The sequence below is a fragment of the Ursus maritimus genome, unplaced genomic scaffold (assembly GCF_017311325.1).
Source record: "Ursus maritimus isolate PB19 unplaced genomic scaffold, ASM1731132v1 scaffold_8, whole genome shotgun sequence".
NCBI lineage: Eukaryota > Metazoa > Chordata > Mammalia > Carnivora > Ursidae > Ursus > Ursus maritimus.
Genome location: NW_024426996.1, coordinates 29,507,114 through 29,530,672, shown reverse-complemented (window position 1 = coordinate 29,530,672; position 23,559 = coordinate 29,507,114). Strand labels below are relative to the sequence as shown.

The following is a 23,559-nucleotide window of genomic DNA, read 5'->3' as shown; positions in this document are numbered from 1 at the left end:
GTATGCTTGTATGTTTGTATATACGTATGTTTCATATATCCATATCAATATACATTGAAATGACCATACTAAATATTGATTAGTTTGAAATACCTACATTTGTTTGATTTTTGTTTGAAAATGGAATCAAATACCTATTAAAAATTTATTTTTTGTTACTTAATAGTCATTCCCTGAATAAATGATACTCCCTAAAGAGCTAATATTAACTGGATATCCAATGCAGGTGAAATTTTCAAGCCTTATGTTTTTAGAAATTTTATTTTACTTAAAAACCACTTTGACCATTTAAATATATTCCAAATTATGTTTTCATCTTGCACGTAAAAATTAATATCTTAATATTTCTATGAAAGTATGATGCCCATGAACATTTTTTGTTCATAATAAAATAAAAATCCCCCAAAGACACTTCACTATGAAAAGTGTTTTCCTCTAAATATTTACAATCTGACCAACTCACTGAGTCTAGAAGAGTGTTTAAAATTTGGGGGAAAAATAAATGACTAAATTATATGGTAAAACCCTGGTAACTTAAATTTCTGTTATCCTAAAGCAGCCTCTTCCACACCCTAATATATATGCCTGTATATTTTACTCAGTACAGCTTGCCATGGAATAAGCCTCAATGAAAACGTGATGATTGTAGTATGAAATTGGTGGCAAAATCTTGGAGTATATTTTTTATTCATCTCAACTGTGTCCTTCTAATAGATTGAACTATCTAAAAAAAAATGCTGCTTTTGTAGGTTAAAAAACTTGAATATTGGTGATTCTACAATAATCCACCCTTTAGGAACACAGATATACTTTATTGTTTCCTCTTGTCATAAGTGGATATAAAAGTGATTCTTGTGAACAAGAATTTGCTTAATAGGAAGATTAACTTCAATCTTCCCTCTAGCATAAAGTTCCTAAAATGAGAGACATATAGCCCCTTGGAACTGGAAGGAACTTTGCAACTCACCCATTCTGTTTTCCTAATTTTAAGAGGACATGAAGGACAATATTTTCTCTTCAGGACCTTTCAAACCTAGGAAAGATAAGCATTCTAGGCAGAGATTTGTTCTTTGGTTATTATCAGCATATTTAGGGTTTGAGATAAGATTAGGATTCTTATCTGATCTCTAGAAGGAAAATTAAATTGAGTAGGCCACTCTAACATGTAACTCTTACTTATCTTACAGCCAAACTCTTGATTTGCAAATGTAAAATTTTGGTTAATGCATAAAAATTAATTTTAAAGGCAAATGAACTAAGTCTTTCTGTCATTCTTACCTGAGTTTTCCAAGATGCAGAAGTCCTTCCTACTTGCAAAGTGTTTTATTAATTTGGAAGGTAGTTTCCCCTGTGTGTGTGTGTGTGTGTGTGTGTATACATGTGTGCACACATGTGTGCACATGCATGTGCATGTGTATGTATTCCTGATTTCAAAAGGAAAATTAAACTTTGTCAATATTCAGTTCTTTAAAAAATTCCTCTAAAAACAATGCCAGACATCTAAATTCCATTTTCCCAAAGTATTATTATGTGGAATGTTGGTTGAAAATAGACTACTTATTTGATGGAAACTGGGTGGTGGGTGTAGTTAACATGAACAATAGAAAAACTTGTTTTGCGTTCAGCAACATGCCTTAATTTTTTCAAATTGTTTTATTTATTCACCAAGTATATCCTGAAGCCGTTCAGGTGCAACAATAAAATGGTAATGATATTGAGGATTATTTAGCGACTTTAGAAAAAAGTGGCTTTCTGGTGAGTTGTACATTTTATTAATTCTTTGAATGGATGAAACCAGAGTCTGTCCACATATTATTTCTCACATACTGTTTATGGAGCACAAGGAGTCGAGTGACTTAACATGAACATAAAAACATGTTAGAGCCAAGATAAAACATTTTTACTAGACTTTTTGTTAATTCATAAGGATTAACAGTAACAATTTGGAAAATATTTCTGGGATTCTCTTATAGCTAATTAAGCTAAATATTAACGTGAATATGTAAAGTGACTGATTATTAAATCTGTTTATTGTGAAGTTATTCGGCACAATATATTAAACTGTTCAGCTAGAATCTAGATGTTGACAAGATACAGCTACCAGAAAATTTGTCTGAAGATTTTATTAAAAATATGGGCCAGGCTCAGTGGGTTTATCAAGGCATTCATTTTGTTGGAGTGCTCGGAAACACCGTCATGTGTATGTGAGCATTTCATCTTTGTCTTATTTTGATTAGCTTAAGAATCAAAACATAAAAATTATTTGTTCATCTGTGTACCATGGAACAACTCAGCACGTTTGTTTGACTTTCAGGCCAACTGCTATCTGAGCATAGGGCACAGCTAATGGGAAGAAATGAAATCCCCTATTCTTGTTTCCAACTGAAATTTTATTTTTTTTTAAATTTTTTTCCTTTTCACAAATATTTTTTTCCAACTAAAATTTTAAATCACACCACTAAAAATGTCTAGCAGTGAAGCATTGTGGTGTTTCAAAAATTAAAAATCAAGACGTAAACTTTTGTCTACCACATCCTAAAGGTAAAGACCATATTGTGAACATAAATATTAATGTCTCTATTGTCAGCATACATCATTAGAAATAGACACAAAAAACTATCTTGTATGCTTTCGATTTTCAAAATGAAATTCTTTTTAAGAGTAAAATGCCCCAATATTACTTCAGCAGTTTCAGCATACTTTTCATGAATGCTTTAATTTTGCTGGAAAGATTTCTCACAAAAATTAACAAACCAGATTCTAATGATTAACATTTATCAATGTTAATCATTCTTGTTTTTCTTTTATTTGAGATATATATTGCTCCTATTTTTATGAAAATTGTTATTTTTAAGAATTTTAAAATACAAATGAAATTAACTAATTTGATCCCTTCAGAGACTTTCCCTGAGGAGCAATGGGAAGCCCTCCTGCCGCCCAGCTGCCTTCAGCCTACCTGTTCTGCAGTGGTGACCATGCGTGCTGTCTCTGAGGAGACTGTCCCTTTGCCATCTTCTCCTCGAGTGCTGTGTGACACCGTCACTTGCCACCTATTTAGCTTATGAAATTCTGTGACTTTTATGTGTTTTATGATAATGATAATACTTAGCACTCATATAACTCCTCCTCTTCAAAGCGCTTTCTGAACACTTACTAATTAATTTTATATTAGTAAGACATGTGCTCCATAAATAAAAAATAATCCTATGAACCAAGTGGAGGCAAAATTTAAAACTCTCATTTGTTGTGACTGAGGAAGCAATTGGGTCACCTGGCTTGAAAAGGATAGTGAGTCTTTTCTCAGTTTCGCATTTCATGAATTTGGAGACAAGTGGCTGCTCTTCTCACTTTCTAGAAACCACTTCCAAAGATTGTGGCAATTTCTTTATTGTTTTTTGGTGGAAGGCCAATGGCTCTCCAAGTTCTAACCCTCCATTAGGGTCTGAATGCTCTCCAATTTATAATTGTCTTCAGCTTCCTTCAACCCATATATCATCCTCTCATGAATGTCTCCATGAAATTTTTACTGCTGTCCTAATACTGGCACCCATTAAAATTTTTTTTGTATGTGCCCTGAAATTCAAAGGGTGTTGCTTTTTATTAAATATATATATGGGTTTAACCAGTAATCTTTCAAGTTTTGGATAGCATTCTTGTTCTTAGCAGCCAATTTAGATATTGGTGTGGAGGTTAGATAGGACACATCCTAATGTTTAGCCATCTGGAAGAGAAAGAACTTGCCAGAGGCCAGGGACCAGCAGTAAGGAAGAATCTAGTTATTTTGGGAGAGAAGTCTTCCTTGGTTAACCTTATTAGATGATCAAGTAGAATCATTATTCTACCTATGCTACCCCCTTTCTTCCCAAATATGTAAAGGGAAAGATAATCAGAGAAATTATATTTGCATTAGAATGAAAAAGAACCATAATGGTAGTTCTTCTATCAGTTATTAATAGGACGTTGATCAGAAAGATATATTTGCATTCTTTAAAAATTTCCATCTTGATTGTATTTGAGCATTCCAGACTCTATGCTTTTGCCCATGTCTTCAAAATATCCAGTATGTTCTCACTCTCATTTGTCTTTGTAAATCCTACTCATTCTTTTTTTTTTTTTTTAAGATTTATTTATTATTTGAGAGAGAGAGTGGGGAGGAGGGACAGAGGGAAAGAATCTCCAGCAGAGTCTCCACTGAGTGCAGAGCCCAACATGAGGCTCTATCTTATGACCCTGAGATCATGATCTGATGAAACCAAGAGTTGGACACTTAACCAACTAAGCCACTCAGGTGCCCCAATCTTAATCATTTTTTACAGTTAGCTCAATCCTTACTTTTTCCATGTGGACATCTCAAAATAAACTGCTTTGTCATCTGAAGCTCACAAACTCCTGGGATCTTGCACCTTGCTGAGTTACTTGTGCCATCATGGTAGTTAAGCCCTTAAATAGAGAGACTTCACAATGTTTTGAGGCAGAGAGAACCTGAAGTAATTTTGCTTAGTTTGGTGGTGACTGAGAGTAGTGGGGACAGTGGACCATTTATTCAATGCCTCTAAGAAGTGTGCAGAAAATGTGAGAAAGCTGGTTGACCTGTTGGAAACTGTGACAGTAGTTAGTAGAATGATTTGTTAAGTCTGAATCAGAGATAAAAATGGGAACCCAAACCTCTGAGAGGACAGGTGAGGAGGGCTAATAATGCCTGCAGATCTGATGGGGCAATGTGCCTCTCTGGAGAGGATAGTCTGGACAATGATGACTGTAGGTCAGCCCCCTAGCCTGAATGCTTTGACACTATGTAAGCTATAATGCCTGGAACTTAGATAATGGGAAAGAATATGGTAACTTGCCTGAGAAAACCCCAGACTATCTGGAAAAACCCTGGACTGACCAAATCTACCAAGAATAGAGTAAATAGTTACCACCATTAGGCAGAATGGGGGCTTGAAAGAGACATAATTAAGAAAACTACTTTTGGTGGGGGGCATATGTCAGTTTATTGCAAAGAAATATATCAGCTAGAGTAGCAAGTTTGGGTGTAAACTTTAAAATTGAGGCAGCTTTTAAGTTATACAGAAAAGAGGTTTTCAGAAAAGTTTTTGTTTTTGAAGAGTGAGATATTTAGAAGTATTAAGGAAAGACATAGGATAGTAGCTCTAAGAAATTATATAGAACAAAGATGCCATAGAAAGAGGTTATAAGGAAGTTACAGCTTTAAGTTTCCTTTTAAATTCCATAATTTTATATGTCTGAAATTGTCTTCCCTCTATATCTAACATTCATGATAATGTGTACTAGAGCACTTTAAAAAACAAAGTTTTTTTTTCATGTTATAACTCTAAGTGTCCACTTTAAAAGCTATTGTTAAAAATAACCAACCATAGGATTGAAATGAGAAAGGTTTAAAAACTAATTTTAAAACAGTATTAACTGATACAATGACATATAAACTAAGTGAAAACTCAAAATCTTTTGGTAATTACCATGAAGCAACATAAAATGATGTTAAAGATAAAATATAAAGTGAATAAGGCAGAATACAAAGTAGTTTTGTATTAATGTTAGAGGAGATCACGGAGAGGGTGAGACTGAGTTGAGCCTGGCGCAGAGTCAGCAATCAGAGGCTCCTTACCCCTCCCACATCCTTGCACCATAACTTCTGTCCACGGTTCCCACAGTGGGAGCCATATTCAAGGTTGCAGCCCTGAGAGAACAATGTGTTGAAACTTTCTGGACAGGATATGTGGCTGAACCCAGTTAATGCCTCTATGTAAACTGCTAAGATTCTGGCCTGTGGTGTAGAGATCTACTCTGGACCAGGTGCCTAAGACAAACCTCATATGTAAGTTCCCTTGCTTCTTAAAACTGGCATCCACCAGTCTGGAGTACTGCCATCCACTGTTCTAGAGTGGTTTGCCTCTTCCTTCTGTCATTTTGTGCCCTCTGTGTATAGGGTCCAGTTTGCGAATCAACAAACCAAGTAAAATTATTTTTATGTTTAGAAGAAAACTAGAAGAGAATAGTGAAAATTGATATAATTGTCAGTGTCACTTTTCTTAAGAATTTAATTCCTTCCCATTATTTTTTTTAAGATTTATTTATTTTAGAGAGAGAGAGCACAGGCATGCGTGCAGTCCATCTACTATGAGAAGAAATGCAATTTTCCCTTTAACTGTAATTGAATTTTAACTTTCATTCCGTTCAATCCTTTGGCAGCATTCATTGAAGGTCTGTTATCTGTTGTGCATCATGCTGGGAATTCTGAGATAAAAGTCAACTGCATTTTAATTTATTGAAAATTTAAATCCCATGAGGACTTTGTGGAAAGTTTGTGTATGTGTGTTGCATGATTGTGTAAATTTCATGAGAAAGCTATGACCTAAGCTGGTAACGAGGTCAATTGCTGTATATTTTTGTCTTCTCAGTCCCAATGATTATACCATTCAATATTATTGAATTCCATAAGAAACCTAATGTGTAAATGCACATAACACAAAGCTTGCTTTTTTAAATGTTTAAAACTTACCTGAGCAATTAAAATCCAGTATGTCAAAATGTAGGATCCTATTGAACTTTTCCATATGTGCATACATAATTGAAAATATATACTCACATATTGGTAAATATTTTCTTTTAGTTGATGTATAATTTCTAGTTCGCTTCACACAAACATTATCCTGAAGAATATTCTCATAGATTGTAGGCCCTCTAGTTCTTATTCCTTCCATTTCTTTGCCTCATTTACTGAATCTTTTTATTTGGTCCACTTTTAAATTATTTAGAAATTTTCAATTTTATGCTTAAAATTTAAGAACATATTTTAGAGCAACGTAATAAAAATCTCTTTTTTTGGAGGCAGGGTAAAAGAATCCCTCTAATTAGAGAGCTCTTTTTCATGAGAGCGTTATTCTTATTTTCTTAATGTTGCCACTGAGGAGGGTCCTACAACTATATGTCTCTATGCTTGCATTTATCCCCCAGATTATATGAAACTCTGAAGAAATGAAAAGTCACACTTATCTCCGGTTCTCTAGAATTAGAGGAGAAGAAAGGAAGTCTTCACTTCAATCTCCGCCACGGGTAAGAATTACTGTAAAATTAAGGACATTTCATGCTGTGACCCATGTTTCCTAAGCAAGGTTTGGGGGGAAGAAATGAAGTTACAGGGAATTTATATAAAACAAGTTTGACAAGTCTATATAAAAAAGTTCTAGAGAAGGGATTGTGAAATCTTCAGAGTTTTAGAAAAGAAAAGTTTTCTTGTTTTGATAAGTGCTACAAACCAAATAGGATTTCTTTTTTTTTTAATCAGAATAATAAAATTAGGTAGACTTTAACATCTGGATAATAATGTTAAAGCTTTTTTTTTTTTTTTTTTTTGCAATTAGTTTAAGTAGGTGGTATAAACATATTTTTGGAACAAGTGTTGATTTTTAAAAAAATCTTTATTGCTTATGATTTTAACAGTTCTTTAAAATTTATGTCTTATTATATTGCTCTGACTCTCAAAAGTAGAGAGAAAGTGATATATTTAAGGTTGAAAAGAAACAGGGTTGCATCCTAAGCCTGTTCAGTACAAACAAAATGTCAGTGAATTCACCCCATGAAAAGGGCATAAATCATAAGAATAGGAGCAAAAGCAGGATTTTTCAGGTGGCCTAAGATAAATACGAGTATGAGTGGTATTAAGTCAGGACAGCATTAAAACTAGAAAAGAAGTTTAGGAATTGCAGATAGTATGTGATTCAGTCAACCACATGTGCAGAGAAAGATACAGTCATTTGAAACTTTAGTAGAACACTATTTATAGCTGACTTACCTGAAGCCCAGAAGCTTTTACTAATACCCCTCCTACCTTCATCCTATGTTCCCTCTCAGCATCGCTTTTCATCACACTGATACGTGTGCAAGCTTTAGTTTTCTTTCTCTTAGAGGGGGGAGTTTATTGGAGGCAGTGCCCAGAGGAAGTTCAAGGGAAGCATCAGGTCCCTGGGACTGTCATCTCTCAGAGTTAGAGGAGACAAAGCCCAAAGCAGAACATCTTATTATAATGAGGAGTTTGGTGAAATGTTAAGGAAGAGATGATTAATAAAAACTGAATAAAATGTTCAAGAGCCATTTCTTGAGACTTTGGACAACCCCATCAGAATCGTCTGTTAGGAAAACGTGTGACACAGGTTTTGGGGAAGACTGAGAAGCCACTTTTTCTGCCCCTGCACAGACATCTCCATCATTCCCAAGGAGAAGCTTAGGAAATCTCCAGAGATGGTAGCATTTGTGGCCTGGATGTGAAGATAGGTGTCATCGTGGTGAGGCTTATGAGTGGCTTCGTGGGCACTGTGGGCATATTTGAGCCTGGGAAAGAAAGGAAAGCAGACCAGCTCTTATGCAGTGCTTACAGATGGAAGCAGCATGGTTCTAAAAGGAGGCATATGTGTTGTACCATCACACTGAGAGTGTGACTGTGTCTAGACAGACGTGAGGAAGAACATAAAGAAATTTGCCAAACCATCTGAGTGTCATGACTTGAATTAGAGCCAGTGTGTATTTGTTGATAATAAGAGATGTGAATACATAATAACTTTTGAAAATCTTGATTATCAAACATGGTGGCTCTCGTAATGCAGAGGGCACAAGTGAAAGCATGACTATCATTATAATGTAGAGGAAATCGTGTTTAGATAGTCTGCTTCTTAACTTGAAAACTCAGCGTTTGGAAAATAAAAATAACATGCCAAATTCAAATTGTGCTAAAGATTAGTTTCTAAAGGATAAATATACAGGCTTTAGAATCTGAAAAAACTGCCTTGAGATCCTAACTCTGAAATTTACCAGCTCTGTGATCTCAGACATTTTACTAAATGTTTCTGAACCTTAGGTTCTTCCTCTTAAACATAGCCGTAGTAACAATACCTCTCCTGGGTTTATTACATGGAAGATCTGGTGATAAGCAAATGCTTCATAGATATTAACTATTATAATTATTATCATCGTTACTGTTACTCTTATTATTTCATTTCATACTTTCAGGGAGTGGAGTATCAGTATCAGTGGAGTATCAGTATTTGCTTGGTCCACTGTCACACATTATTTTCCAAAAAATTCCTGGGAAAAAAATGAATTTTTGCTTCTATGGTTTCCATTTATCACATGCAAATACCCCCAATGAAGTAGAATAGTTAGGAAATATTTGTAAATTCTAGATTAAAATAAATTTTCTTAAGTAAAGCATAACTTCAAAATTGGTCAAGTGAAGAGACTGTGAATACATTTGTTTAACTGGGGTAACTCAACAAATCTGCAGATGTGGGAGTATCCTAACAAAACTGTCGGTAAAAATAGATATCCTTATGAAACTGTTATCTGGAGCAAGTTTTAACAGAATACAGGACTTTTTGGATAATCCATAGACTTTAGTAGCAGGGTAGGCCTAAAATGTTATGACCACAGTTTAAATGCATTTATATTAGAATTCGGAGAAATTGTCTCCACTTCATAGGTTCTACCCAAATGAGTTTTATAATCATATAACTAAAGCTCACTTCATAATATTGAAGGTATGCTTTATTTTCATAAAAGAAAGTGATCCTGAAGGTATTTTTATGAGAACTTACTTTTTTCCCTACTAACTTAAGGAAAGCACTTTGCCTGATCTGTGTGTGTAGAAAGAGAGGTTTAATGTTCATTGCACTTAATGAGGACATGTAGATGATTGGTAACAAGAGCGTGTGAACTTTGAAGCTTTTGCACTTTAATTTTTCCTGATCAGGTTTTGTCTGGCATTCTGAAAAGGAGTTCAGTGCAATCTGTTTTAAAAAGAGATGGCCTTTATTTAATTACCCAGCCAGACGGGAGGAACTGAAGTCTTTCACCTAATAGGATTGAAAATTGCAAATGTAAGAGGATTTTGCACTTTCTGCTAAAGGGGGTCATAACCTTTTTGAGTGTGATTAGATCTTTAGAAAAAGACATCTTGCTTAAAATAAGGATTAATATAAAATAGGTTTTTAAAATGTATAGCTGGTTGTGAAATAAATTACTTGGTTGTATGACTTCGGAGCAAAATTCCCACTTAAAAATTTCTTTTTGGCTCAGTTTATTTTTAAATCTTTTTTCTTAGTAAGTTTTATATGGTCTATTTCATGTGATTTATTATCATGTTCAGTTTACTCGAAGTAAAACCCTGTAAAGTAGGGAAAATCATTTTTGAAGCCTCGCAGATAAGGAAATGGAAACAGTGCCTATGGTCCACCATGGTCCTTCAATAGACCATTGTGAGTGGAGGAATAGTATAAATGACTGCTGAGAGGTGGTGGACGAGGACGGAGAGCTTTGGTCTGAGTCAGAGAACCAGCAACTGAGCTGTCTGCTGTCATTTCCTACTGTGTGGGCTTGGTCACTTCAATTAACGTCTGACATTTCACCTGGAGTTCAAACAACTTTTTAAAGGAACATACTTGCTTCTTCAACTAAATGTGACTATTAGATCATATTATGAGTCAAGCTTATTTCCTCATCTTTCCTTTTCTAAAAATAACAATATATAAAAATGTCTGATCGGGGCGCCTGGGTGGCACAGCGGTTGAGCATCTGCCTTCAGCTCAGGGCGTGATCCCGGCGTTATGGGATCGAGCCCCACATCAGGCTCCTCCGCTATGAGCCTGCTTCTTCCTCTCCCACTCCCCCTGCTTGTGTTCCCCCTCTCGCTGGCTGTCTCTATCTCTGTCGAATAAATAAATAAAAAAAATCTTTAAAAAAAAATGTCTGATAATGTGAAACTCCTATCCGATGCTAGACCATAGTAGTTAGACTAATAGTATCATTGTTGTTTACCAAATTTTCCTTTATATCGTTGTCATCTAAAATGTATCTATAAGGCTCTGACATCATGTTAAAGCTTCTCTTCAGTGTGGATGCCTGCAGTAAAACCTACTTTTAAGAATTATAAGTCTATGATAGTTTAGAAAGCTACATTAAATAGGTTTAGGCAAAATTCTGACATATTCCCTGCTATGAGTCCAAACATCTAGTAATATCCAAAGACTTTACTGAATTTATCTCTTCTGAGCATATGTTAGTGTCTTAAAGTCATAGAGTTGGCCAATAGATTTGATAGTTTTCTTCCTCTGTTATGAATCAAGTCAAGAAACAGCTAATAGGAAACCCTGTTTTTTTTTTGACTAGTAAAACCAAAACAGGAAAATAAATTACTATAGTCATAAAAATGGAAATGTTTAGAATATTAAAGGATGCTTATTTCAAGACTTTTTGTATCAGATCACTGCAAATGATAAAGGCTATAGAATGCTAGTCCTGATTTTGTAACCCTTTTAGAGAGGGACTGAAAATGGGAAGGCAGAAAATTACCAGCAAAGAAAACTTAGGGTCACTGAATCTGTAAGTACTTTTCCAAAGACTGTCACAAGTATTCTATTTACAAACACACACACACACACACACACACACACACACACACAAACTCAGTCTTTTCTACTTAAAATTTGTTTACTTTTTTATTATTGCAAGTATAATTATTTTACAATCTCTGAATCATTTGAGCTTGTCTCTTGCTACAACATGGGATTATATACATCTTTTTTACCCTCAAACTTATATTTCGGAAAATAACTAATTGCAGAAGAAATAGTACTAGATAATTTAATAGTACCATGCACACTAGGAATGTTTCTTAACACTGTTAACGTTGACAGGCAATCCTGCTAAATATATAAAAAGTCAGTGCAAATATTAATGTGGATCATGAACAGGAAAAAAATTGCTTTTTCTGCTATCTTCAATGATACATACTTTTTAAAAAGTTTCATATATTTCCTACAAGGGCTCTTTTCTGAATGACCCGAGAATTATTGATTGCTTTCCCTCACCATGCCTGAGGATACTAATTGTTCTGTATCAGAGATGTGAAAAATACACATACAGGCAAGTACATAAAACATAAATGTACAACTTAATGACTTACTATAAAGCAAATATCCATAGAAGTTTGCTAACAAACCGGTAGCTCTCTGCCTTTCCCTTCTTAGGTACAGTTCTACCGTGCTTCCCTAAAGGTGAACATTGTTTTTTATTTTTTGGTAATAGATTCCTTGCTTTTTTTGGAAATAGTTTTTCATGAGTAAAAACGAATTCTTTTTTTTGATGTCTTTTTTTTAATTTTTATAATGATTTTTTATTATATTATGTTAGTCACCATACAGTACATCCCCGGTTTCCGATGTAAGGCTCGATGATTCATTAGTTGTGTATAACACCCCGTGCACCATGCAATACGTGCCCTCCTTACTACCCATCACCGGCCTATCCCATTCCCCCACCCCCCTCCCCTCTGAGGCCCTCAGTTTGGTAAAAATGAATTCTTAAACAATACATTTGTAAATGGAATAGTATGTATTTTTTTAATGACCGTCTTCTTTTGTTTAACTTTGTGTTTTTAAGGCTCATCCTTGTTAAATGTGGCTCTAGTTTATTCATTTTTATGGCTATAGGATAGTCCATCGTATGAATATAACAGAATTTACTTATTCATTCTGCTGATGGCCATTTGTTGTTGCCACTATTTTAGCTATTATGAATAACGCTGCTTTGAATATTCCTGCTTATGTGCGCCCATTTCTAACATATTCACGTTGGAGTAGAATTGTTAGATCATAAAATATGCATTGATATACTTTATCGGATAATGCCAATTTCCCCCGTTATTTAAAGCAGTTTATATTATGCCATCCTTGCCAGTTTTTGAATTTGTTAGACTTTCAATTTTTATCCATTGGTGTCTTATTGTGGTATATTATAATGGCTTCATTTTTTATTTTCCTTATTTCTGGTAAGATTGAGCCCCTTTTATTGCATTTATTGGCCATTCAGTTTTTTTCTGGTGTAACTAATTCCAATCTTTTGTCCATTTTCTTTTATCGAGTTGTTTTACTTAATGATTTGTAGTCATTCCTTATACATTTTAGATATGAGCCATTTTTTAGTTGCATGTATTGCAAATATCTTCCCTCTGTCATTTTCCCTTTTTACCCTTTAATAGTGTCTTTTGAGTAACAAAATGTTCTTAATTTAATGAAATCAAATTTAACACATTTTCTTTGTCTTTAAAATAATTTTTTTCATCTTAAGACATCAGGATATTTCTCAAGGTCATCAAGATAATTCCTTATTATCTCAAAACTACATTTCCCATTCTCTCTTCCAGTCATCCAAATGGCTTTTGTCCCAACTTCCCTGAAAGTGTAAATGCCATCAAATTGATATTTCTGGTTTCAATCTCTTCTCTGAGCTACAGATATGTGTTTATAGTTGTTTGTCTAACCTAATTGTTTGTACAATTCCAATGTAACAGATTCAGAAAGAAACTCATTTTTTTAAGATTTTATTTATTTATTTGAGAGAGAGAGAGTGCGCACATGTCTGTGCAAGTGAAGTGGGGAGGGACAGAGGGGAGGAAAAGAGAGGGAGGGAGAGGGATAAACAGATTCCACACTCGGTGCTGAGCCCAACAGGGGGACTCCACCTGGGGGGTGTGTGTGCTCAGGGTTTGATTTCATAGCGCCTAAGTCGTGACTTGAGCCCAAATCCCAGGGTGCCCCAGAAAGAAACTTTTTTTTTTTTTTAACTTTTTTTATTTGACAGAGACAGCCAGCAAGAGAAGGAACACAAGCAGGGGGAGTAGGAGAGGAAGAAGCAGGCTCCTAGTGGAGGAGCCTGATGTGGGGCTCGATCCAGGAACTCCAGGATCACGCCCTGAGCCTAAGGCAGATGCTTAATGACTGAGCTACCCAGGCACCCCAAAGATTTTTAATTTTATTTATTTGACAGAGAGAGAGAGAGAGCCAGTGAGAGAGGGAACACAAGCAGGGGGAGTGGGAAAGGGAGAAGCAGGCTCCCAGCGGAGCAGGGAGCCGATGTGGGGCTTGATCCAGGAACCCTGGGATCATGACCCAAGCTGAAGGCAGACGCTTAACAACTGAGCCACCCAGGTGCCCCAAAATTTAAGTCATTCTTGATCACTCCCTTTCCCTCAGCCCCTGAATCTAGTCTAAAGGTAATTTCTGCTGTTTCTTTCTACAAATATTTCCTGAATTTCAAGTATTTTTCACCATCTTCACTATTAGCCCCTCAATCCAAGTAAATCCCATCATTTCCCTGGATTATTGCAAGATTCTTCTGACTTGTCTCCCTTCTTCTACTTTTGTCCTATTCTAGATGATTTGTTCTATGGCTGTGCACCAGCTTAAGCAACCAATGTCCCAATGCTCGGCAATTCCTCTTTCTCTCGACGATCTTATGCTCCCTCAAAATTATTTCCTTATTATGGGTAGAACCTTAGCCTGGAAGAGACCATGGAAATGATGTTTTTAAGCCTGACCCATGGCAGAAATCCTCCAAACATTTCTGCAGGGGATCATCCAGCTTCTGCTTAAGTATTTCTCTCGATAAGGGAACTGTTCCTTCAAAAGACAGCTGATTCTTATAGAAATTAATCACTAGAAATATGTGGGGAAAAGACCTGTTTTCCCCAGAGGAAATTAATCAAAGTGATTGATCAGAAATGAGAAGGACTGTGTTTTGGGATTTGGATTATATAGACATATGAAAAATATAAAGAAAAAAACCTGTTTTGGTTCTGTTTGAACTGTTTATTGTTTAGCAAACTGGAAAATAGGAATTGAATTGTGTAAATTAGAGCCTGTGACAGATTTAGATAAATAATCTGAGAAGTTCTTTGTTTCATTCTCATACAAACTGCAGAGTAATTATTATTCATGGCAAATCCATGCGCTGGAAGACTCACTTTTGATATTAGAAAAGATTTCTCCTGAATCTTCTAGGACCTTCCGCCTGCTTTTTTTACCCTGTAATAAATATCCTATCCTTCACCATTGCATCCATCAAGTTATATTGTATGTTTATCAACACTACCATCTCTGGGTGTCTAAAGTGTAGGTACTACGTCTTATTTATCTTAATTTTATTAGTGTTTAGTAGAGAGCCTAGAACATAGCAGGGCTCAAAATTTGTTAAATGAATGACCTACACCCTGCAATTGAGGCCTCCAAGTAGTGCAGTAAACAGCCAATTGTTTCCTCTAAACTGTCTTGGATAACTCTCTTTTCGTTAGTTCTCACTATTTTAAACCCAAGAGGATTCCGTTTGAACATCAAATATTTACTTTGTTTGCCTTTATTTTATTTTTTACTGGTTAGTCTGTGTTTTCTATATGCTGAACAGGTTCTTCCCTGGTATCAATAACTTTTTCTGGCACCGAGTTAGGGTGCTAAAAAGTTTTTGCCAGAGTTTCCAGAATGATTTTTTTTTTTAAGAACTGAAGGGATTTATGAATCACCACTCTTCCCACATTCCCACATTCAAAGTTGCTTTCATGGAGTTACTTAGCTCTCAGGAAATGGAACCCACCAATACATTAAAAATAAATAAATAAAAGGAAGCTCTTAAATAGGTGTTCTGGGATTCAAATATCTCTTCATAAAAATAAACATATTTGTTAAATAATATTTTATTTTCTATAAATTGTATTTGTTCTATTTTCTGCTAAATAAGTACCTTATATAGCTTTCAACATATAGGAATAACCAAAACTATGATTATATGAGGGCACGTACACACAGACACACACAGACACACACACCAACACACCCATACACAAAACACACCCCCCCTTGAGGCTTACTCTAAATTACCAGTTTAGTGTTGTCCTCACAGGGTAAAGCCAGGGAGTGTCAAGCTGGATGCTTGCCTCAGTTACAGAGCTTGATTATAAGGCAGCATAAAGTGCCAAGCCTTTAGAGTCTGCTTAGCAATTCTCATGTTGGAGAACCAATTAAATAAATTGGATAGTCCTTCATAATCATAACTTCCCTAAATACTTAGGTAGGGAAATAATTTTAAAAGAGTTTATTTGAAATAAGGTGTACCAACAATTTGTACATTTCATCAAGTTGGTTAAATTTTCAACTTCTTTTCCTTAAAAGTAAATGACTTCACTGTAGGTCTGTTCGCAATTTACATGAGGAAATACAAGAAGTTTGCATCACAACGCATGTTGTTGTTCTGATACCCAGGTGTTGTGTTAGCTTTTAGAAGGGTGAAGCCCTGACACACAGATGGTCATGCATAACCAAGCTTTAGTAAATGCCAGGATCCCATAAAAATTGTTACATTCATGATTCAGACTACGTAAATTGCTGTGCCATTGAATGAATTTTATTTATGTTCTTTGGTAATGTGTGTGTAGGGGAGAGAAAGGGAGAAAGAAAGAGGAAAAGAGGGAAAAGTTCCTTTTCTAAGATAATTTTATTAAAATTAAACTATTTAACCTTTCTCTTTGCAAAACAACTCTTCACATATGACAAAATTCATTACTTGGATTTAGCTATTGAGGATCCTTAAATTCTCAAAAATAACTGCCACTGGGTGATCTTTAGTTCTTAAGATTACTCCTATTTAGTTGTTCAAAAACACTCAGTAGTTGTAAGTTAGCTGAGAAGGTTGTGTTGGTGTATTTCTCTCTTCCATATAGATAAGGGATATTTTTAATAAAAGTCATCATAAAATTATAATTTGTTGGGATCTCAGTTGAGGAGTAACTAATTTAACTTTGATCTTAAATGCCTGAAATTCATCAGTTCTATGGCAGTGTGTTTTTATAGGATAATTATGGTTGCTGTAGGATTGTACAGCGACTTCACATATTTAATTCTAGGACTAATACCACCTATAGAATATTGAGTAGTGAGAAATTTCAAATAAATACTATTTTTTATTGCCTCGTGCTATTCTTTCTGTCTTGAGTGTTATTCTGCCACTTTTTCCTTTGCAAGTTTCTATACTTTTCCCAGTTTTAGTGAGACTTTTCAGAGAAGACTCCTCTGACCCATCAGACTTGTCCATATTCCTCTGAAGTCTACTCTCAGGGTACCTGTTTTTCTCATTACTAGCTCTTATCACAACTGTAATAAAATTGTTACTTCTGTAACTAGCTCACGTTTCCCCTGGCACAGAGCACAATACTATGCAACATTCATGAAGCTTTCTTGAGAAAACATAGAATCCATAGTAATAAAGAACAGATAGTGTTTGTGAAACCATATTTATGTAACAGGATGTTCGAATAGGGCACTTTCATTCTCTTTTGCACATGAACAGGAAAGTTTTGGAATTTTAGACATGCACCTGCATACAGACTTTGCCACAGAGGTACTTTTATTGCGCTAGACCCCAGTTTTTTCGGTTATCCAGTCACGGTAGGCTGTCACTCGAGTATACACTCCTGGCTTATCTGGCAGACCACATTGATCCCCCCAGCTCACTATCCCCACGAGGAACCAAAGCTGCCGTGAGTCCTCTTGAACTAGTGGGCCACCAGAGTCACCCTGAAGGAAACACAATGATTAAATGTGAGACAACCCTAAAGTATTAAGGAGTTTATCTCTATGTCAGTAGAAGTCACATCCATTACGACAGTAAATAAATTTAGTCTGACATTTCCTGTTGAAATATCATACCAAGTTGAAATACTATACCAATTTTCAAGTGAAAATTACTGAAATCCTTAAAGAACACTCGTCATTCCTTCAGCAGGTGTGAAAAGATGAGAAGCATGTTTCTGAGACTGTCCTCAGTTGCCTGGCTGATGGCTTCCCATCCCAGACTTTATCACCTCCAGGAAGCCGTCCATGACCTGTATCTCCCTGACCCCCCACCGCCACCCCTCTGGCTTTGGGCCAGGTTAGTTTTTCACTGCCTGTGTTCCCACATCCTGTGTGTATCTCTTCCACCGCTTCTGTATTATTTTATACAAGCACATCGTGTGTCTGTTTGAACTTACTCCCTTGCACCAGTTCCCCTCATGGCAGTCACACATTGCTGCAAAACTCATGGCACATAGGATTCTTGTTCAGTGTCTGTTTTTCTGGCTATTCTATAAGGTCCTCCAGGGAAGGCATACCTATTCTGGACACTGCTGTATCCTAAGCTTCTAGTGCACAGGAGATGCTAAGGAAACATTTGTTGGATGAATGAGTCTTCAGAAGCCTCATTTGTCTTCCTATTCATAGTCCTGCATGGAGTTTTATACATAATATATCATCAAATATACATAATATATCACCAAAATTATTTGGTGAATAATCAAAAAAATTATATGGCAATGAGTAAAACACTCCTTATGGAATACTTACTAACTAATTAGAATCAACGAACCAAAAATATTTATACATGCAGTAATCTAGGTGGGGAGACAAATTTAGTCCATTTTACATGCTGTATTATAGGTTAAGTCCGTGGGTTCTGGAGTTAGATAGCCTGGGTTGGAGCCCTCTACTTATCAACCATATGACTTTCAGTAAGCTGTTTAATGCTAGCTCTCTCTGCCTCAGTTTCCTCATCTGCGAATAATGTTTCTGTATGTATAAATGAGTTTAACATATACAACACTTTCAGTACAGCCTGGCATTTAGTCTGTACTAATAAAAGTCAGCTATTACCAAGGGTGCTTTTAGAATAGTTTGCTATTCATTTGACTACTCTTCATAGCTAGCTCTTCATACCTACTTAATTACTGGTCTAGATGGGGAGAGGTGTCAGCCTGTGAATCACCAACTTGCATGGCAAGCACTGCATGGAGCTGGTTGGCACCGGCCTCCTTTGGGTTGTGTGTTTGTGTTCCAGTTAACCAGTTGTCAGTGCTTTTTCATCATTGTGTTTTTGTTGCAATTTTTTCTTTCTAGTAAGGCATTTCTCTGCATAATATCTTACCAAGAGTGGGCAAACAGGTGTTAAACTAAGAGGCACAAGTAATTTTCCCCGTTAACTGGAGAGCTTCACTGCCTGATTGTGCAGACATTTGAGCTCATGTTCTCTCTTCTAGATTATAGCTTTGATGAGTGCAAGGAACACATTGCTGTGCTAGCACAATATCTGGCACACAGAAAATAATTAATACATTTTCTTTGAATGAATGAATGAATGAATGAACGAACTGAAACAAGTATCTCATAAGCTCTTTTGTAAAGTGCTATTTCTTTTTGTGGCACAAACTCTATGTATTGTATTATTTCAGTTGAAAATTACTGGGTCTGGAGTAGAACACACAGGAGAAATTTCATGATGAGTTAAGGCTTGTTCTGGGCTTGAGGGGAAGAGCAGAATTTGTGTATGCAGAAGGTAAGGGGCATCTTGAGTAAAGCATGAGTAAGTGTTCTCTACCACAAGGACATCTCCACTTAAAGGGGAAAGGCCAATGGGTAGTTAATGGTATTTTGAAAACTGATAAGCAGCTCCTCTCCATTTACACATAGCTTGCAGTTAATAAAAATGTTTAATTTTGGGAAAATGCCCATAGCTTGGGATCTTTGAAAAAACTGTGGAAGAGCTACTTCTTATCTACTTTTTCAAGAATGTGAGCACTAAATATAAAAATCACTAATGTTTGAGGAAAAAATAAACCTGATTTTTCTGCATACAGTTTGCCCCAGGGAACAGCAGCAGATTACTTAAGAAAAGACTAATTTTTCTTAAATTTCCAGAAATGTAATTTCTGATAGTAAGTAGTTGTTGCCATTACTATATGGGGTTTCAGACATAGGATTAAAATCTACAAAAGGATATAATCCACATTAATTGTTTAGATAATTTAATTAAAATGTTAGTATTAAAACCCTATTCTAGGGGCGCCTGGGTGGCACAGTGGTTAAGTGTCTGCCTTCGGCTCAGGGCGTGATCCCGGCGTTATGGGATCGAGCCCCACATCAGGCTCCTCCGCCAGGAGCCTGCTTCTTCCTCTCCCACTCCCCCTGCTTGTGTTCCCTCTCTCGCTGGCTGTCTCTATCTCTGTCGAATAAATAAATAAAATCTTTAAAAAAAAAAAACCGTATTCTAATTACTAAGATTTTCATAGTTATTTGTATTTTTATGTTTGGTTGAAAATGACAAGCTAGATCTAAATAGCCTCCCCCCCCCCCAATTTGTGCTGTTTTACAGTTATGGAAACTGTTATAACTCAAGTAACTAAGCTTTCTGTGCACATTTCCTGTCTTCAAGGTGCTGATATTCAGGTGTTTTTTTTATATTTTAAAATCAATTATTTTCTATGACTCTTAGATGAGTGATTAATTTATTTAAACCTTTATAGTGATTGAAAGTTTGAGATTGAAACTATATTTTTTTCAGAGATTTAAATTATTAACATCAGTGGTCATGGTCTAGGTTAACAACAGTAAAAATAGCTGAGATGGCTGAGATTTCTTTGTTGTTTAGCGCATGCCTGACATAGTTAATCTTGATCTAATCTTTAATGTTACTTTTAGTTCCATACTACTATTATCCCCATTTTATAGATAAAAGCATTGGTTATAAAGGTTAAGGAATTCAAAAGCAGTTCTGTCTTGTTCTTGAGCTTGGATGGTTAAACACTCTGGAGACACTTTGGTTTCTCAAAATTAGTGTTGGATCAGCTTCATAAGAGTTTTAACTCCAAAATCTAGATAATAAATTTTTAGAGGATCAGGGCTGTGTATTATAATTGTGTTACCTCTATGCCTATCACAGTATCACATGCTAGTAAGTACTTATAAACTTGGATAATGATGTGATAACATTGTCATGAACTTACCCGGCATGCATCCACTCCACCTTGAGGTAGACCAGCACACAGCATTCCAGGCAAGACAGCTCCATTATAACTAGTGGGTGCATTACATACGTCATTACTTATTATTCTGACCCGTGCTTGCTGTAGCTCTGAAACTGTGTTACCTGTAAAGTATAAAAGCAGAAATAAAATGGATAAATTAATAACTCTATGGCAAATATGTGAAGGAATAAATGTATCCCAAACACTGTTTCTTATTTAGTGAAGGAGTCTATTGAAGATGTAAGTAGGAGTTTCTTTTCAGCAAATAGTCCTATAGTAGAGTAGAATAACCCCTTTACACAGATCAATTTTATTTTATTTTTTTCCTTTAACTTTGTGATGCAGTGCTCCTTAGACCTTGAGAGCAAAACAAATCTGCTATTGACTAGTAGCATTTAAGTTATTCACGGACTGACTTTGAATTGGAAAAACAACATATTGAGTAACCTTTAATCTAGCAATGAAAGAGAAACAAGTATGGTTTCAAGGCTAAAGAACTAATTTATTTTATATTGATGTTCCTTCAAAGTGACACTGCCATTTTTGTGATTGGTACAAATTTTATCTATTTTACCAAATTACTTTGGGTCATGAAAACACAGTGAGATATTTTCTAGGACAATTAAGCCTTCATATTATTCCTTGGAGATACAATCTACAACATGAGCTGAAGCATGTGGAGATTGTTAATGCTATCCTTCCACACCCTGGCTAATATTCTTATTTTCACCATGGCCCTATTTGTTCTTTCACATTGCCCTCATTTTTATGCCTATTTTATTCATTCAATAAACAAGAGTGAGCAATGCTTATGTACATGTAGAGTTTCTTGCTCTAGAGGCAGGATTCATTTCATCTCAGAATACCTTAATGGTTGTTAATACCTTAGAGGGCGTTAAGACTCTTAGAGAATACCTATCTGAATATTCTTTTCAACTTTTAAAAAATTTCTTTATAGGGGAGACATTTGAGACCTATAGAGTCTCTGGATCATTGAAGAACTCATGTTTCTTCATCACTTTCGTTTACATGTCCCTCTTACTATGTTTGAGAATTCCCCATAGTTTATAGGGACATTGCTTTGCTATGCTGAGGAAACTCAGTAGTAACTAGAGCTTGGGCTCTTCAGAATATAAGATGGTTCCTTCCATAGAAATGTCCTTCAGGTGTTCCCTAATTTAAAAAAAATTATATAACACCAAGTACCAGGAGATTTTTTTGTTGTTGTTTTATTTTTGCTGAGACACTTACCACCAAGTTCTCGAGATCCCCATCCTGTTACATAAGCAGAAGAACCAGGTGGAATATTCTGGGTAGCCTCTGGGAGACACACCCTATGGATATTTTTGGTAAAGTTGATGCCTCCATCGAGTTGTATAGCTGCAATATCATTTTCATGAGTGGCAGGGTTATAATTGTTATGGATTAAAATAGTCCTTATTCTTCTTCTCTGTTTAGGAAATGGTATTGAAACACCAAAGGTGGCAGTCCATTGACGAGGATCAGATTGGCTAAAAAAAATATGAAAACATACTTTGAAAGGGAATTTGTGAGCGTTTCAAATATTTGAATTTTGTGTTTGTCATTCTTGTCACCAGCTAGCAGCTATTTGACCAATATCTCTTTGGTGTATATTTCTGGATTACATAGCTAGTAAACGAATGATCATTTATCTAAAGGAGCTGTGAATTGGGGGTTGAATAACTCAATGTTGCTCCTAAGGTTGAATAAAAATGAAATGTAATCACATAATAATGTAAGAGTTTTGTGGAATTTAGATAGAGATGATACAGAAATAAAAATTATATGTCCAAGAAATAATTTTATAAGGTACAGTAGCTTATATAAGAGTGAATGCTAGTTAAAAATACTAAAGAAAAAAGTAGTTTACAACAAGCAAATTACATGAATTTTTCATATTGAGCTTCTTTTGCTCAGGGTCTTTACAGAGAAGATTCTAAAGATATTCTCCATCTCTTTCTTCCCTCCTTTTTTTTTTTTTTTAAATCCAGCAAGTGAATAAGAGCATGATTTTGGAAAAAGTTACATTTAGATTTAAATCTAGGCCATGCCATGCATTACAAGTGTTATTTAGGGCAACTTATTTCCTATCTCTAATTCTTAGTTTATTTTTGCATAAAATGTGATTGATGATATGCTCTCACACAGTTTGTAAGTATTGAGACAAGTGTGTCAAGCACAGTGTTTGGTGCACAAAGTAAGCACTCAATGCAGGTAACTGTTATTTTCATTAGAGTTGAACAAGTCATTACTAAGTGTCTACTTTGTATAAGAAACAGTGCGAGTGTCTGGGAATAAAACTATAAATAACTATACTACAGCATATATATATAATATATAGCACATATATAAAATATATAGCATATATAAATATATATTTATATATAACTATGCTATAGCATATATAATAATTTATATATAATATATAATATATTATTATAAAACATAAATAATATAGTATATAATACAATGTATAATAATGGTTTATGATAATATTTATATTATAAATAATATAAAAATATAAATAACTATAAAAAGACAAAAGGCATCTGAATCAACAAAGAAGAAGTACAACTTTCACTATTTGCAGATGATATGATACTATAACTAGAAAACCTGAAAGACTCCACCAAAAAAACTGCTAGAACTGATAAACAAATTCAGTAAAGTTGCAGGATACAAAAATCAACATACGGAAATCTGCTGTATTTCTATACAACAGTAATGAAGCAGCAGAAAAAGAAATTAGGGAATTAATCCCATCTACAATTGCACCAAAACCAGGACAATATCTAGAAATAAACCTAACCAAAAAGGTGAAAGAGCTGTACTCTGAAAACTATTAAAACACTGATGAAAGAAAT

The 23,559-nt window shown here is 35.2% G+C and overlaps 2 protein-coding genes across 2 annotated transcripts in view; both read right to left on the bottom strand.

Annotated features, from left to right (window-relative positions):
- LOC103679176 (transmembrane protease serine 11C-like) overlaps positions 1 to 3,012 on the bottom strand; it is a 50,369-nt gene extending 47,357 nt beyond the window's left edge. The window contains exon 1 of the mRNA XM_008708693.1: positions 2,957 to 3,012. Coding sequence (XP_008706915.1) covers positions 2,957 to 3,012 — 56 coding nt within the window. The remainder of the gene's footprint in view (positions 1 to 2,956) is intronic.
- Positions 3,013 to 17,252: 14,240 nt separating this feature from the next.
- The window catches only part of LOC103679193 (transmembrane serine protease 11D), a gene marked incomplete at its 5' end in the record, with an annotated part of 30,586 nt that continues 24,279 nt past the window's right edge, over positions 17,253 to 23,559 (bottom strand). The window contains 3 exons of the mRNA XM_008708711.2: positions 17,253 to 17,414; positions 20,654 to 20,796; positions 21,926 to 22,185. Of these exons, the coding sequence (XP_008706933.2) occupies positions 17,253 to 17,414; positions 20,654 to 20,796; positions 21,926 to 22,185 (565 nt within the window). The remainder of the gene's footprint in view (positions 17,415 to 20,653; positions 20,797 to 21,925; positions 22,186 to 23,559) is intronic.